The sequence below is a fragment of the Schistocerca nitens genome, chromosome 4 (assembly GCF_023898315.1).
Source record: "Schistocerca nitens isolate TAMUIC-IGC-003100 chromosome 4, iqSchNite1.1, whole genome shotgun sequence".
Lineage (NCBI taxonomy): Eukaryota > Metazoa > Arthropoda > Insecta > Orthoptera > Acrididae > Schistocerca > Schistocerca nitens.
In genome coordinates this window covers 388,345,797-388,364,867 of record NC_064617.1, presented here as the reverse complement: position 1 = coordinate 388,364,867, position 19,071 = coordinate 388,345,797, and the positions used below count along the sequence as shown (strand labels likewise).

Here is a 19,071-nt window from a genome sequence, read left to right as displayed (position 1 = left end):
AACGATAATCCACATCAAAATGTAAATATCTCTGGCTGTGATATTAACTGACAAATCTTGATGTTGGAGGCATATATCACAGTTTAAATTGCTATACCACATATTGGGGGTGAAGTAAATGAAGCACAGAAATATTTCTTGATAACATAAGGGGATGGATGCGTACATACTCCACAGAAGAATTTGTGAAACAAGGCTGTAGAACAAATCAAAAACTCTGTTTATTATTATATAAAAATTTTGAACAAAGTAACCTTATTCCAACATAACAGGGCATCACATTGTGCAAAGAAAATTATCAGACACTATGAAGTACAGTGTGATCTGTACTTAAAAATAAAAACATAAGACTAGTACCATAAACAGGGAGAGATATGTTTAAGAATAGAAATAATGCAAAGATGATCACGAACAGTGTAATTAACTGAACAAATACTGCTGTTTGGACAAGCAAACAACATGTTTAGAAACAGCTGTGTGGCTGTATTTTTAAAAAAATACAATGGAGGAATACATTTTATTAATTTCTAAGTAATACATTGTTATTACCCAGATATTTAATATCCCTCACTAGTGCTAACAATTTTAGTACAACCATGTTTTACATCTTACAGCACAAAAGCAAGTTAAAACTGTTGTACATTTCATTAGTTTCACAATAACTAAGTGTCAGGTACAACACTCATAATATAATAAATATACTGGGAAGTTGTCGACATACACAAAGTTTTGTAAACATCCCATAATCAGCGGTTCCTATAGGCATTCTGCACCTTTCTGATAAACTTTATCTGAATATAAAATGATTTCTGGATATTTACAAATTTCTTCAGGAGATGAATCTGTAACCTAAAAGGTGTGAAATACTCAAAGGAAGTGGACTTCCAGAAACCAACTCTCCAATAGGATCCATATTGTCAGAAACAGTAGATAATAATAGTCCAAGATTTCTTTGTACTCCTGACAAGCAAGGCTGCATTCTGCAGGTCACCAAATAAATGCAGAACACCTCTCAGTACTAAAGGGAGGTTACTTCATAGGTAGTTCATGTGTCTATGTCATTTTCAATATGTGCAAGATGTTTTACAAGCTGATCACTAACCACATGAGAATTTGCTTAAATTTTTTTCAGTAACTGCTAGTTGATTGTTTGCACCTTCACTCTTGATGAGGCAGCATTCGTTAGATGTGTTTTAATTAAACAATGGAAAATCCAGGATGGAATGTAACAATACAAGAGAAGGAAAGTTGCTACTCACCATATAGCAGAGATGCTGAGTCATGATAGGCACAATAAAAAGATTCACACAATCATAGCTTTCGGCCATTAAGACCTTTGTCAGCAGTAGACACACATACACACACGCACACACACACTCACGCAAATGCAACTTGCACATGTGTCTACAGTCTCAGAGAGCTGAAACGACACTGTGAGCAGCAGCACCAGTGCATGATGGTAGTGTGTGTGTGCGTGTGTGTATGTGTGTCTACTGCTGACAAAGGCTTTAATGGCCGAAAGCTATGATTGTGTGAAACTTTTTATTGTGCCTATCGCGACTCAGTATCTCTGCTATACAGTGAGTAGCAACTGCCTTCTCTGATATTGTTGGATGTGTTTTAATAATTTTCAGAACCAATGTTTGGGGTGAATGAAACTACTTGTGGTGCAGTTAAGGATAGACATCAATACCATTGATGAAATGCATGGTTTGAAATTATAAGTGGACATCTAGTACGTTTATCTGTTTCCTACAATAAATAACAGGTGCTCCCTACAAGGACATCAGATACAGAACCCTTCGAGGCATGCTACAGATGTGCCCCAAAAAATTAAAGGAAACATGTGACTTATGCTTGGTGGTGCAGCCAGCAATTTCCAGACTCATTGACGAAATGATATCTATCATAACACAGGGATACGTGAAGGAGAATAGTTTTGTGGCCTGCGTTTTCCTCTGACCTCAAATACTGTAAATTATTGTCTTTTAAGCCACCTAAAAGAACTGGTTTGTACAGCAGACTTTCGTACTGTGGCGAGATTTTGTAAACATGTCATGGAATCCTACAAAACGGTTGGATACCCTTAGGAGGTGTGATTGAAATGGCACATTCCATAACCCTACTAGGTCACAAATATGTAGAAGCAAGTGGATGACATTATGAATAGTTGATAAGAATTTTGTAAAATGTAATTTCATTATCCTGCTGGATTATGTCTGTCATGAATGTTTTGATGGTACATGTTGAAAATTTTATTTTGATTTTCTTGGCAGTGCAAATGTGTTGACTGCCATTTTGTTGTTCTAGTGTTCATTATGGAGGACAGAAACATAAAAATTATCAGAACTGTGCTGAGTAGATAATAATAGTCCAAGATTTCTTTGTACTCCTGACAAGCAAGGCTGCATTCTGCAGGTCACCAAATAAATGCAGTACACCTCTCAGTACTAAAGGGAGGTTACTTCATAGGTAGTTCATGTGTCTATGTCATTTTCAATATGTGCAAGATGTGGATGTTAGTTTGCAGAGAGAAGAATGCAAATATTGGGTGATGCACAGTATACTCTTTCACTCTATACCTTCTCAACCATCTTACCATTTTACTTTTTGTCTGTAATGTTCTCCTTTCATAACAACCAACATGTAAGCTCAATGAAACATTGGTAATGAATGTAACATTGATAATGTGATTAATCATTTGTAACACAGTTTGTCTGATATGAGAAACTGGTTGTTTCAGACTTAGTTTCAGCAATTACACTTAGTTGTTTCTTTCTTCACATATTTTACAAGAACTGTACTTCTTTATATATTTTGACATTATTTTTCAGAGAAAAGACATGACTTGCAACAGTTAGCGGTAAGACAACAAATAGCTCTTGATACACAAGAACGAACAAAAATTGAAGAAATAAAAAATAATGAAAGAACCATAGCAATGAAGGACCTACAACAGTGGAAAGATTCTGCAAGTATGGATGCCGAAGATTTTGGTAAGCAATGTATGTATATGTTAGACTTCAGTGATATATAGGGAGATTCTTATTAACCTTTAAAAACCTCCAAAGCAAGGCCTGGTTGATCCTGACTTGCTTAGAGGCACATGTGGATAGTAACAACCATCTGCAAACATTTTATAAAGCAGCTGATTTTATGAAGCCACTGTTTTGAAATTAGGTGCCAACGTGTGCTGCAACTGTGACATTGTTAATAAATGCAAATGAAGCACAGAAATATTTCATGATAACATAAGGAGATGGATGCGTACATACTCCACAGAAGAATTTGTGAAACAAGGCTGTAGAACAAATCAAAAACTCTGTTTATTATTATATAAAAATTTTGAACAAAGTAAACTTATTCCAACATTACAGGGCATAACATTGTGGAAAGAAAATTATCAGACACTATGAAGTACAGTGTGGTCTGTACTTAAAAATAAAAACATAAAACTATTACCGTAAACAAGGAGAGATACATTTAAAAATAGCCATAGTGCAAAGATGATCATGAACAGTGTAATTAACTGAACAAATACTGTTGTTTGGACAAGCAAACAACATGTTTAGAAACAGCTGTATGGCTGTACTTTAAAAAAAATACAATTGGGGAATAAATTTTATTAATTTCTAAGTAATACATTGTTATTACCCAGATATTTAATATACCTCACCAGTGCTAACGATTTTAGTATAATCATTGTTCCCATGCATCATACACAAATTACCTGTCTGGACATTCAAAGCTGCCTATCAGTCTGTTACGATTCGAATGAATATTTTTTCTTATTCAGCTTTAAAAGCTGCACTGCAACAAATTTGTATGCAACAATTACATTCTCGCTGCCAATGCAAAGCAATTACTTTTGGTGGAAGTACAGAGTACAAGCACAAACATAAAAAATCTATATAAGCATTGTTATTTTGTACTCAATGGAGTGTTCAGTACGATAAAAGACAAGTGTTTCCTATTATTATTGATAATTGCAAAAGTTGTTTATGAAAAGCAGAAAGATATTTTGTACAAGCTTGACAAAGATTTGAAGCGATGTTTATTTTTTTTATTTATTTATTTATTTTTTTTTTTTTTTATTTTTTTTTTAATGAAATTGAGGTTTCTAGCACTACATGATAAATCTGCATAAGAAAACGAACATCCCACTGTTTCACTTTTCAGTTCACCACTTTTCGAATAAAACCTGAATTAAACATCGACAATTTCAACTTTGCCATCAGTAATGTTTATTATGTATCCTCACTCAGTTTGTTAAGTGGTTCACTACTGCTTGTTTCTAGGGGAATCTAGTAAAACACTAACTGCATAAGTAAACAAAGCGACCTGTATGAGGTAATGTACAACAAGTATGCGATGCACCTAAAGTACAGGTAATGTGGGTATGATCTTAATTGACCAAGGCTACTAGAAAAACCACCAGTCTATGATTACATACCATTCCTTGTCACATGCTTGTGCCTTCTTCAGATATGTCAAACTTAACCCAGATACTTTCAGCACTGCAATTTTCCTACTAAGCAAGTCCACATTTGTGTACTTAACACCAGACTTGTGAACTACTTCATACTGAAACTCACTTAATATCTTGTTAGTCAACTTGAAGGGTCTTTTAGTCTCATACCCACTTCAAGGATCCATGATCTGTAACTACTTTAAATTTATGACCATATTAATAACAACAGAAATACAATATGCCAGATATTAAAGATAACATATCGTTTTCTGATAATTGAATAGTTGCACTCAGCCTCGTTCAGCTGGCAAGATGCATATGATACTGGATGTTCCTGACAGTATAGAGGTAGGGGTGTAAATGTGGAAGCCCAGTTTGTTGTGCTTCAAAAATTAGCCAAAGCTAATTCACAATGTTTTAGCAATGAATGTAATGTTATGAAACAAAAAAAACTAAATATGTAAAAAATTAAAAAAAACATTTTCTGCTTGCACAACAACTTGTTAATTTTTCAAGAAGTGCGGGTAATGTGGAAACGCCATAAAATTGTGGGAAACTGACTACTTCAAACGAAAACTATTAAAAATGTTAGAAACTATTTTATTTAATATTAAATTTAAATTACACAAAAAATTTTTAAACGCAAGTGTAATAGAAAAATGCTTCATAAGCGAAGTTCACTTGCAAAACTTGCATATGTAAATATCTCCTTCATTTCCGGCACACAAAGAGTGATTCCACTCCTCACACACTACACACTTAATCCACAATTCTCCCCGAACGTCTTTGGAAAATGCGTCCCCACAAAAAATTCAAATGGCATCTTCTTCAGTAGGTTTTTCTTCCCCAACTGAGTGATCCAAATCTGACTTGCCTGAAGAGACAGTTGGTGCATTGGGCTCTTCATTTGAATCCTCAGATAACTTAAGCCAATTTTTGCATGGTTTTCTAGGAGGAGCTTCACGTTTTTTCTTGCTTTCAGCAGGTGCCTTAGGAAGCTTCTGTTTACCCTTCACTAAGGAGTTTTCAAGATGTGTTTTATAAGGCGAAGATGAACCTGGCTTATGACCTCTGTTGGAAGCTTTCCTCTTTAGAGGAGGAATTGGCATGATATCTTGTGGAGAAACACACGTGTTTGATGAGGTATTTGACAACGATGTTGACCTTCTGCTTTCTCTTTGGCCATCTTTACTTGGGCTGTCAGTTGTCACAAGTCTGAATGCATTCTGAGTGTCTTCGTGTCTGAGGTCAATACTTCCACCTGGAGATGCTGGAATCTCATAAGTTCCTCTCAGACTTCTGGCCTCATCTAAAGCTGATGTGGCAGCTATAAAGTCGATTTTTGCAAAAACAGTCCTGTCACTTGGGAAAATTCCAGTCTCCAAAAATCCTTTTACAGCAATAGAGCCAGTCTGGCACCTTAGGTAGGCTTTCCCAAACAACTCAGATATGTCATATGGTCCTAAGGGCCAGCTGCTGTGCCGCAACCATTGGCGAACATACTCACATAATAGGTTTTTAGAGTGCCCATAAAGGTCTTATCAAGTGGCTGAGTTTTATGAGACGTGTGAGGCGGCATGCTCACGATTGTAACATGGTTCTCCCTTGCACGTTCTATAACTTGAAGGTTTCTGACATGACTGTTATGCCCATCAAGAATTAACAACACAGGAGATTCTTTTGAGGGGTGTGCCTTAGAACTGAAGTGGTCAGACCACTCGGAGGAGAGCACAGTTTGAATCTAGCCTGAAGGATGACATTTACCAATTGTTCCAGGTGGTGCTCCTTTCAGTAGAGTATCAGTCCAGTTCTTCCTGGGGAAGATCATCATTGGTGGTATGAAAGTACTGTCAGCACTCATACAGCAAATGACTGTCACCAGGGATCCTCGCTCTGCTGATGTGAGGGCACCTACTTGACATTTACCTTTCAGTCCAATTACGTGTGGTATTCTGCTCAGGACGACAGAGAGCCCAGTCTCGTCCATATTGTATACACGATCAGCACTATAGGAGTGTTTACTGTACTCGGCTTCCAAAATGTCAAAAAACTTGTCTACAGCTTCTTTGTTGAACCCTTTTGCTCTCGAGAATGAGGTCCCCTTAGGTTTGTAGATTGTGAGTTTATTTCTGTGTCGTCTAAGAAAAAGATCAAACCAAGCTCTACCTGCGGCATTTGAAGTAAAAGAATGATTAATATTATTTCTTTCCACTAGCTGATAGGCCATATTCTTGAAATCTAATCTGGTAAGGCCATAGAAGTGATTATCCATTTCAATGAGATACTGTACCAACTGTTTCTCAATAGCATCAGTTAGTACAGGCTTACGTCCAAGTCTTGAAGAAACACATTCTTCAGGTGACATATCACTATGCACAAACCTTTGAAGTGTCATCTGAGGTACAATGAAAGCTTTTACTGCTCTTCTTAACCCCATCTGCTTTTCCCTTAAGGCTATTATAGCCTTAATCATGTTTTCAGCAGCCCACTTCTTCACAATAGCTCTTGGTTTCCGATCAGTTAGCTTTTGTGGCATCTAGAAACAGATGCAAAATGTATTAGAAGTTATGTATTTGATGTTGGTATTGTGGAAACATTTCCACAATGCCATTGTAGGTATGCTTCCACATTACCTACACAATGGCCATTTTAAATTTCGATAGATTACATTAAGCAACTATCCATTTAAGGTTGACAAAGGACTACTAAAACCTTCTACACACCTCTCTTTATAAGCTATCAGACGCAAAGAAAGATAATTACAAAGTATGTAGATAAATATATTACCACAACTTACCTCGAAAAAGGTTTAGAAAATGCATCACTGTCATGGCGTCTGTTGCTCAGCTGACTGCTAACCCTCTCCCATGACAAATAGGAACTATTGCAACAATTTCTGGCTGCCCCGCTAGTGTGCAGCACTCTGCAGGCCAGATACTAGACGTTTCCACATTACCCACACACTTCCACATTTACATCCCTACCTCTACATTTTGACTTAAAATAGCAAATGTCAGGGAAAACTAATACAGGATCTGATATTAATACTTCTTTTAGATTTTGAAATGCTGTCTGACATTGTGATGACCAAGGAAACATAACCCCTTTGTCTTCAGTAATCTCTAGTCAATGGTTGTGCAATTTGTGCAAACTCTTTGACAAACTTTTGGTAATAATTTTCTAATCCAAGGAACGTTTGTAGCTAATTTACTGTCTGTGGAACCCTAAAGTCACACACAGCTGAAGTGACTTGAGGATCTGTTTGGCTAATAATACACCCAAGGTAATTAACATATGAATGTGCAGAATGCCATTTGTCTGTGCTATCATGACGTGAGCTATTCTTAATTTGTCAGATTACTTCTTGTGGCTGTTTCAAGTGTTCATCTATATCTTTAGCAAAACTGTGATGTCATCCAAATAGACTATACACTTTTTGAGTGTTAAACCTTAAAGGACTCCATCTAACAAGCACTGGAATATTGCAAGTGTGTTCTGTAATCCGAAAGTAGCAACTAGATGGTGCTGTAAACACTGTCTTAGGCTTATCTTCTGGACATACTTCAGTTTGGTGATACTACTCCTTAATCTGTTGTGGAAAAGAGTTTATGCTGCCCCCGGTTATCCGAAGTTTCTGTTATATTAAGAAACCGATATGTATGGGTTACTGTACATTTATTTAAAAATATTTAATCACAACATAATCAGTATTTCTTCTTTCCATCAGGTGACTTTTTTGGTACAATTACTGTACTTGTTGACTGGGGACATTGCTGTGTTCCATTAGGTCTTCCTAAAGTTGCCGATCTATGTACTGTTCTGTCAAAGGCTGCTGGCACTTTGGTAACCTGTATGGCTTTCAGTACACTGGTCTATGATTGCCCTTTGGAATCCTATGCTGTTTGATGAGTGTGCCTGGCAGTGGACCTTCTGAATTAAATAAATCTTTGTACTGAACTAACTATGATTCCATGACCAATCAGTCATTACCCTCTAAATGACTGGCTTTACTATGCAACACAGATGTGCTAATGGTTTGCTTGACACTGTTCTCTATCACTGGCCTTTTGATATCTTCTTCATTAAGTATTTCTAGTGTTGCTATTACCAAGCCCTTCAGAAGACTAACACTGTCCATTCCAAAATTATCCAGGTTTATTGACTCCATAGCCTAGCTATTTATGTCCCTAGCATATGGTATACTTCTTCATTTAAAACAATGCTGTTTATAAAAATATCATTAATAGACAGCAGTTTGTCAAACGTAAAGCTTGCTCTGGTGTTTTGAGATCTGTAACCCAAATTAGCTTTCCTGTACCAGCTAATACTCTGTCATGCAAAACAAATTTTAATTCCCTTGTACACAGCTTATTAGGCACTACCTCAGCAATTGATATATCTTGTCACACAGAAACAATTGCAAATTGCCGTAGCCATCAAAAACAAATTTCCCTTGAGTTCAGCTGCTTGTTGCCAAAGGTTGATTTTAGCATGATCCCTAACCATAAAGTCTAATCCAAGTATTGCAGAAAATCCATTCCAGTTGCCAGCTGACAACATTTCCATTTGTTCACAAAAACGCGTTTTCTACCTAAGGCTTGATTTGTGTTGTCCCAACTGAATCTATCCTATTATTCCTTCCGCTCTTGTCCACGAGGTCCAGACTCACAACCAATATGTGTGCCCTAGTATCCACTAGAAATTTGTTCTTCTTACTCTCCGAAGCTATCAAGCAACAATCCATCTCAGCGTGTGTTTCTACAGTATTGCAGTGTACTGGGAATGCTTTCTGATGGAAGTAACATTCCAGTTTCCTTTTACCATTTAATTTGCCCAGCTGTTCACAATCCCAAACCTTATGCCAAAAGCACTGGCAGCTATAGCATTGCGGTTGGAAACATTGTGCCTTCAAATGCCTTGCTGGCCACAACAGAAACATTCCTTACCAAGTGTGAATATCTTTAATTCACTATGCTCTTTTGTTGCACTATCTATTACTTGTAAATTTGTGGCAATGCTAAGTACTGGGTTTAGCAGTTGCACCTGCTGTGAAAAATCCAGGGGTATCCGTCTCAGAAAAAGTTCTAAGACCCTATCTTCATGTAGCTTCTGTGTCAAATCATACGTCAGTGCATTTACGTTGCATATCCTGTCAGAAAATGACTGAACTGTTTCATTCACTTTCTGTGTCAAACTCTTGAGTTTCTCCCTAGAAAATTGTGCACTATTTTGTTTTCTGTACCTTTACCATAAACCCTCTGCTAACTCTCCAAATGTGGGTATGTTATTGAGAACTTCATGATGCAATACATAGGTCTTAGCCTTGCATGTAATAAGTAACTTGGCTATCTACAAACATGTTTCATCTGACCAGCTTCTTAACTCAGCCCTTATCTAACACATTGTTTACAAACACAGTAACAGCAAAGGTCCCGAGTTCGAGTCTCAGTCTGGCACACAGTTTTAATCTGCCAGGAAGTTTCAAACACAGTAACATTCTCTATTGTTTTCCCCAAGAAGGGAGTTATGAGATTAGCTGAAGGATCAACACTTGAAGAGGGGATTTTTACTACAGTTTTAACTTCATGCAAATCTGATTGTGGTTGCTGTTCTGCAAATAAAGCTTGTAAATACTGACTTAGCTGCTCATTCAGTTCTTTTTGTTGTTTATTATCCTCTAACATTTTGGAAACTTCATCCGTAAGAGCAGTTATCATATCACTAGTACTAGCTGACTATCTGCACCATGTTTGTTCAATTTACTTTTCCCTTTTCTATAAACAAACATACTAGTATCACTTGCAAACACCAATAATTACAGTTGTGAATCACAACATTTACACCTAATCCTTATGCCTCATCATTCTCAAATGACACTTCGAGCAGTCATCCACTGTGTGCTCATATCTTCTACTTGCAATACAGGTCAAAGGTATAAATTTATCAGATGGTGCACTGTGGCCCATTAAATTACAAATTTTACAGTGTGCTTGGACAAGGTACTCTTGCCAACTATTACTTTTAAGCAGAGAGAAATCAGCTGGCTAATTAGGCCTGTAGAAATTAATTTGCTGTTTTTGAGTCCTGTCCTGTGCATGGCAACAAATACAATTTCTCTGAGAACAAGTAACAATGTTTTTCATACACACCCTATGTGATACTGTAGCGGATGTTGAAGTGCCAGACTGGAAGTGATTCTGAATTTGTCGTCTTCCCATTCCTATTTCTGCTGGGCTGGACCACTTCCAACACCCAGTTTATAAGGGTCATCCACTCTTGGGCTGTAAACCCATACTGTTTGTCAGGATGAAGGCAGACAAGCCTGTGTGGTGTCACCAGACCCAATAAAACAGGATTAAATTTTGCTTCATTTGTTTCCCTGAATACATCTCATCATTGTATCTTCAGCAGCTGGTGATTTAGTTAACTGGTAAGGAATCTACTGAATCCAGTGGGTGGCTCAGGCTGCTGTATTTTGCTCTGCAGCCATGTGCTCAGGCCAGAGTTGTTATAGTAAGCAGGTTGTTACCCATGGTGCTGAAGGCACACCCCGTCAGAAGCTCTGTTTGGAGATGGTGGTGACCACAGCATGTGTCATTGTGTCTCATATGCCAGTCTGGGAACACTGTCCCTCACATGTCACTCTCAGTGTTTATTTCATAAGGTGGCAGGAGTATGACCAGTACTGGAACAAACTCATACACAAGATGTTACTATATAATAATCAGATAATTGAGTACCAGCAACATGAAAACCATCGCTCCTGCTGAGTGACTGCGTCTAGCAGTATTTACGATGTTGAGGGAAGGTGAGGCTCTGCTTTTTGTCATCATTCATGATCTGTCCTGTTTTTATGAGTTGTCAACAATCTCCTATTCTGTTACATTTGCTAAACAAATTTGTTTGAGTGTCCTTACGGCTTTGTCAAACTGCTGATGGGTGTTGTTGTGTCCTTCTTAGCCCTTGTTACATAATGTTATGGAGTAACATGAGGTAATGGAGGCAGGATGTTGTGCATTACTCTAACCCTTTTCCACTGAGCTCATTCACACTCACACACTGAAGTGTTGATGTCGCAGTCTTGTGATCATCTAACTATGTCGCAATGTTTATGCCTAGCATCTGACTCGTGTTGATACTTCTGTGTGCTTGAGCAGTGCCATTCTGTAAGGACTTCGAAAATGTTACTCTCCTGTTCCCTTACTTTTTGATGCGTGACAGGTAGCACAGTGTTTTCAGTGTTACTGCACTGTTTCTCTTGGTTCATGACTGAAACATTTTATACATTTTGTGACCAAATTCCTTCATTTAAGTGCAGCTGCCCCATGATATCTTTAAAATATCATCATTTTATACATGAATTAGTTAATTTTATCATCTTTCAACTTGTCATTTGTGAGCTATGAAAATTAAATGTGACATGTAGATATTGTCTCTGGATATATCACAAATATGAACAGGAACCTTTTCAAGAGACAATTGTAAGTAATGGACATACAAATTTATATTACATGCCCTTTATTATTTATAATAGTTATAGAAGTTTACATGCAATACCTTTATTTTTTGAAATGAAATACTTATCAGAGAAAAATATGCCAATAATGTGAAACTCAATATACCAGTAATCTAAATGTTATTCTCAGTTTGCCATGGTGATCTTTTACTGTGGACACACAAGTGATGAAGTTCAGGCAACAGTAATGTATTCTTTACCAAAATTTGTTCAGCACTAATTTATGACATTCAGAGTGCTTTCTTCTGTCCTTCTATTTCCAAAAAAGTCCTTTAGTTTGAAGCATTCCTAATAATCAGAGGTACAGAAAGTTGGCTAAAACCCAAAATTGATAGCAGTGAGAGTTTTGAGGAAAATGAAAGTGCACATGGAAAGGATAGGGTAATAGGAAATGGAGGTGGGTTAATTCAATTCAATTCAATTTATTAGCGTCCTTGTAATACATCATCGAAATGACATAGGACTTGTCAATAAACATTACAATTTAAAATACATATACATGAAAATTTGTCACTTAGACATTACAATTTTAATAGAACTTTTAGAACATTAACATAAAAATATACAAGTAGGATAACAATGTACAAAAAAAAAAGTTAGTGATTCTTACATCAAAGATTATTTACATTCTTACATTAACACTGTTTCACACTTTCATAGAAACAGCAAGTATTTAAATGTGAGCAATTACACATATTTATTATGTCAGGGAAATATTAACTGCGCTTTTACTGTCAACAATTCATAAACTCTTCAATACTGTAAAAACTATTGCTCAATAACATGTTTTTTAATTTTCTTTTAAATATGTACAGTTTTGGTATTATTTTTAGTTCTTTGGGGAGAGCACTGTAGAGGATTTTGGGTTGGTATAGTACACTTTTGTGATACATAGCTGTTTTATGAATTTCTCTGTGGAAATCATTCCTATTCCTTGTTTCGTAGTTGTGAAATTCTCTGTTTAATGTAGAAAATTCCTCATGTTCTTTTAAGAAACATATGCTTTCATATATGTATAAAGATGGTAGTGTCATGATTTTTAATTCTTTGAAAGCTTGCCTACAAGAATCTCTATATCCTATACCTTTTATTATTCTGACTGCCTTCTTTTGTAGTCTAAATGAGTGTTTTGTTAGACTGATGTTTCCCCAAAACTGTACGCCGTATCTTAATAAACTGTGCATGAATGAGAAATAAACACATAACACTGTTTTAACATTACATGAGCTTTTAAGCATTCTAAGTATATAACATGTTTGACTTAATTTTTTGTTCAATGATATTACATGCTTTTCCCATCTTAAGTGTTCATCAAACCATACTCCCAAGAATTTAGTGTATGATGCTTGTTCAATCTTACACTTACCCAGTTCTACTGTAAGGTTAGTTTTTATTTTATTTGTAATATGTCTGAAGTTGATCCATGTTGTTTTTTTGGCATTCACAATGAGTCTGTTTTCATTAAACCATGCGTCTGCTTCGTCTGTTGCTAATGTGACTTTTTCCTGTAAGTCAGCTTCACTACTTGCTTTAACAAACAAACTTGTATCATCAGCAAACAGTACTGCCTCTGCTTCAGATAGTTGACTTGGTAGGTCATTGATAAATATTAAAAACAGTAATGGCCCTAATACCGATCCCTGGGGTACTCCATACAAAACTTTCTCGAATCTTGATGAATATGTCCTATCTGCCTGGCTTATCTCCACCTTCTGATACCTGTCTGACAGATATGATTCAAACCATTTGTGGGCAACTCCACGTATCCCATAGGCATATAACTTCCTAAGCAGTAACTTATGGTCAATGACATCAAAGGCCTTTGATAAGTCTAAAAACAATCCACAATTTAATTCCTTTCTGTTTATGGAATTTAGAACAAGTTGCAAAAAATTGAAGATAGCTGTTTCAGTTGATTTATTTTTACGGAAACCATTTTGCGCATTAACCAATATTCTGTTCTTAATAAGAAATTTGTATAGTCTCTGATACATTATCCTTTCTATTATTTTTGAGAAACCTGACAACATTGATAAAGGCCTAAAGTTACTAACATCATATTTATCACCATTCTTGTAAAGTGGCTTTATAGTAGACATTTTAAGTTTTGATGGAAACACCCCTGTCTTAAAAGATTCATTTATAATTTCAGTGAGATGCGAGGCTATGTTTCTTGCACTTTGCTTAATGACTTTGTCAGGAATCCCATCACACCCACATGACATTTTATTTTTTAACTTATTTATAGCATTTAGTACCTCTGAATCAGTTACTGGATAAAGGAACATTGTCATGTCATTCATGGGGATTTTTACCTTGCTACTGGAATTGCATTTAGTTTTAATTAAATTTATGGCTATATTTGTGAAATGTTCATTAAATATGTTGGCAATCTGAAGTGGGTCCTTAACAGTTTTACCCCCACTTTTAATGACAAAGCTGTTATCTTTTCTTTTGTGTCTACCTATATTTTTATTTATTACCTCCCAAGTTGACTTCATTTTGTTGTTACCTTTCTCAATATAGGTATCATTATCAAGCTTCTTAGCTGCAATTATTACTTTCTTGTACAGGCTTCTATAACATTTCACATGTGCTTTCAGTACTACATTCTTCCTGGCTGATTTATTTAACTTTCTGAGAGTGTCTGATGACTTTCTAATCCCCTGTGTAACCCATGTTTTGGTTTTATGTTTAGTTTTGACTCTTTTTATAGGAAAGGCAACATCGAAGCAGTGTTTGTAGCTTTCAAGGAATGAGTCAAACTTTCTGTTGACATCACCACTTGATTCACTACCCCAGTTGTTATTTTCCAGAATGTAATTAAAAATTCTTATGCTGTCATCATTTATAAATCTCCTTTCTCTGTAATTGTTATTGGTAACGGGATCCTTGTAAGATGTGACATTTAAACTCAATTTGATACCCTTGTGATCCGAGAAACCAGTGTCAATTACTTCAATGTTATATTCACACTTGTCCTTGTTTATGAATACTTGATCTATTATAGTTTCAGACATATTTCCACATCTGGTAACTTCATTTACAGTTGCCATCATATTATGACATAAAAAGAGATTGCACAGTTGCTGTTGTTTACTACAATCATTCTTAAAGTTAACATTAAAATCACCAAGAACAATTACATTATGTTTAAGTTCATTCAGCAGTCCCTCAAGGTTTTCCATAAAAATGGCAAAGTTGCCCAGTGGTGATCGGTACAAACACACAATAGTAATTTTTAATTTGGTTAGCTCACATATACTGTATTCAAAATCTTTTTCTATGCATTTTAGTTTACATTTAATTTCTTTTGATTCTACCCCTGTCCTAACATAAATACATGTCCCACCCCCTTTATGGTTGATTCTACAAAATTTGCTAATCATTTCAAAATTTGGAATAATTATGCTAGACGCTTGCATTTCTTTTACCCAGTGCTCACTTATGCATAGTATATTAATGTCTTTTAGATAGTCAGTTAATAGAACTTCTATTTCAGCTAATTTACTTTCTAGTCCTTGCACATTTTGGTATACAACTGTTAAAGTTTCATGTAGTGGATTTGCTGCACTATTTACCTTTGTACTTTCTTGTTGCTGACACTGTAAAGATTCTGCCTTTTCTTCTTCTTCAAATTGCGAAGGTCCCATAAAAAATAGTCACTACGCACAGCAGCTCTTCTTATCCTGAGGCTCTTCCTTTGAGATGTCTGCAGAGCAGCTGATGAGTTTCTGGATCTAATTGAATGTTTCTTGGCTGTTGGTGTGGTTGCAGTCCTAGTTACAAGTGAGCATGAAGCATTAAGTGTTTCGAATGTGCTGACAGCTTCATCCTTGGAGGTTTCAGGTGCACATGAGTTTACACTAGGTTTGTAGGCTTTCTCATCTGAAGAAATTGTTTCCTCTTCACCTCTGCTGGATGTTCCTGACATTTCTGCTGGTACCCCATATTCTACCACTCCTTCAGATACTGGTACCGGTATGTTAGGTATCTCTCTCATCTTAGACGTTTCCTTGCAAATTTCCATTTGCTCAGTTACTGCTATGGTGAGGATACCTGGCAGTTTGTGTTGATCATTGAAATTATTTATTGTTTTCATAATTTGAGCACAGACATACAGTTGTCCTGCTCTATTTAGGAGATCTCCACTGTTTATGAAATGTTTTTTTCTGAAATCTAGCTGGACAAATGTTGAATTTGGGTAGCACTTTGTTATTTTGTGAAGCAGTCTGTTAGTTTTTTTTATTTCTTCGTTAACACGAGATTTCTTAAAAAAATCGTATGGAATGCTGGTTACCATCACATGTACATTTTTGAGCTTTTCGAGCGTCTCTCTTAGCGCTCGTCTTGCTGACAATACATCATTGCAGCGGACGTCTACTCCGCCCCCTAGGATTAGAACACAATCATTTTTCTTTATCTTGATACTCAGATTTTCGCAATTGTTGACGATCTCTTTCAGTGGAGCATCAGGTTTTATTACGCTAGTAACACTGCATCCTGAGTTATATAGGGTTTCTGCCAGTCTTTTTCCGAGACTGTCGGCAAGTATATGTACAGTAAAAGCATTATTTGTTGTGCTCAAGTCTTCCGAAGTTTTGCAGTCTATTATACGATCTTCTTTCTTTTCACAGTCTCTATGTATTATATTATTAACAGATTTTAACGTTTTGAGCACATTATGGGCTGAGTTGTTAAGTTTTCGCTCGAGGTTTCTGTTAACAGTTGCTTGTATGTTAGGTGTAACGAACTTTTCGGAGGCTTGTTTACTTTCAGTTCTCACGACACTTACTGCTTCCACTCTCTCTCCGCAAGATTTTATTTCGTCACATATTTCCAGAGCACTGTATCTGTTTTGTACAGCGATCTTTTTAGTTGCTTTTAGTTCGTATTTTTTACAATTTACACTCGTTTTTGGAAGAATAGATGTGCTGTAGATTTCGGAGTTTGTGTTAAGTGATGATACTCCATTCAATTCACATTCACGAAGCTTTGCTTTTAGGACTTTTATTGTTTTTTTAGCACTTTGCAATTCATACAACACACTTTGTAACACATTAATTTCACGTCCGGTAGCGTAAGCGACTAACATGGCGTTAAATCCGTTACAACTTCCCTGATCACATTCACATGAAAACACAGTTTTTGCATTAATGAATCTCACACACGCGGAATGTATCCATACTTGGGATTCTAAGCAAAGTCTGAAACCATTTTGCACATTTGAATTACAGATTACACACATGATTACTTTAGAATTACTGTTTTCTTGAGAGAAACTATCACACAATGCTGTTACTGACGCCATCTTGTCCGAGGATGCAATAGGCAGGAAACTCAAATCCTCTGAGATAGAAGCTTAAGCTGTGTGTGAGATTTTTTGGGCAAGACACAGTATCAAGGGTGAGTATAAACGTATAACTGGATCTTTCTATTAACTGCTGTCACAAATGTTCCCCCATCATACTGTCTTCATTGGAGGAGTCTTTTATCATCTAACAATCAAACAGAAAAGATATGTTTTTGGTAAGTGGTCACTATGATGAAACATCCTGCAAAACATTACTAAATGTCTATGGAAGCCCACTCATGAAGCAAACGTATTAGATGAAAAGCAAACAGACCAGACCTCTTAGAAGGCATCCATACTGCAACTGCTACTAGTGATCATGATGCAGTGGTAGTAACAGTTGTCATAAAAGTACAAAGGGCAGCTAAAACAAATAGGAATATCTACATATTTAGTAAAATAACAATGGAAGTAATCAATTATTGATAATATAATGTCAATGGATAGATAAAAAATATACTCACGTAATATGCAAGTCAGAGATTACTACTAAAACAACGTGCATGAGTTAACAAGAGTGGAAAGCTAAGTGCATTGTCTGTAACAGAGGTGGGAGGGGTGGATGACAAAAAGTAGGCAAGTCAGAAAATGAAAGCTATAGAAAACAAAAATGGAGTGAAGAAAGGAGTAGTTACTGTGAATAAATGCTAAGATGGAAGAAATTAACGTAAATTAAGGCCAGTTGGGTGGAAAAAAACAAGGACATGTTGTAGTGCTAGGTCCCAAGATCCCACCTGTGGAGTTCTGAGAAACTGGTGTCTGGGGGAAGAATCCAGATGGCGCATATGGTGAAATAGGCACTGAGGTCATGACTTTCATGTTGTATAGCATGCTCTGCAACACGATATTGTGTGTTGGCTGTATACACCCTCTGCCTATTCCTATTCATCCTGACTGATAACTGTGTGGTAGTCATGGCAAATAGGCCAAAGGCCAAATAGTGTTTACAAAACAGCTGGTATATGACATATGTCACTTCACAGGTGGCTCTCACTTTGATAGTATATGTTTTGCCAGTTACAGGCCCTAGCAAATCTTGCAGTGGGGACAGTCACAGAGGTAGGAGCCACAGGGTAGGAAGATGGGTGCAGGAGGAACATAGGATCTGACAAGGATATTGCCGAGATTTGGAGGGTGATGGAAAGCTATTCTAGGTGTGGTGGACAGAATTGATCTCATTTCAGGGCATGATTTTAGGAAGTCATGGCCTTATCCAAGTAGTTGATTTATACATTCAAGACCAGGATAATACTGGATGACAAGTAGTGTGCTCCAAAGTTGTTTTTTGGAGGGATCAGCAGTACAAGGATCGGGTGTGATGGCCTGGGAAATCTCCTTTTGAACTAGGCTGTTGGGATTGTTATGTGCAGTGAAGGCTGAAGTGAGAGTGGTCGTGTATTGCTGTGAAGAGTCTGCATCTGAAAAAATACATTTGCTTCGAATGACAAGTCAGTATGGGAGGAATGTAAAGGATTGCAACTGTTAAAATGTAAGTACTGTTGTTTGTTAGCAGATTTGATGTGGATGGAGGTGCATAACTGATCTTTGGTGAGGGTTAGATCAAGATCAAGGAAAGTGGCGTGGAATTTGGAATAGGACCCTGTGAAATTTAATTGGGAGAAGATAAATAGAGATTCCAGCAATTTTAACAGGTCAGCCTCACCGTGAGTCCATATGGTAAAGATGTCATTAATTTATCTAAACCAAACCAAGAGCTGGAGACTTATGGAT

The 19,071-nt window shown here is 36.6% G+C and overlaps 1 protein-coding gene across 1 annotated transcript in view; it reads left to right on the top strand.

The window, feature by feature from the left end:
• Positions 1-19,071, top strand: part of LOC126252326 (dynein axonemal assembly factor 4-like) — a 130,992-nt gene that overhangs the window by 16,169 nt on the left and 95,752 nt on the right. The window contains exon 3 of the mRNA XM_049953213.1: positions 2,835-2,996. Coding sequence (XP_049809170.1) covers positions 2,835-2,996 — 162 coding nt within the window. The remainder of the gene's footprint in view (positions 1-2,834; positions 2,997-19,071) is intronic.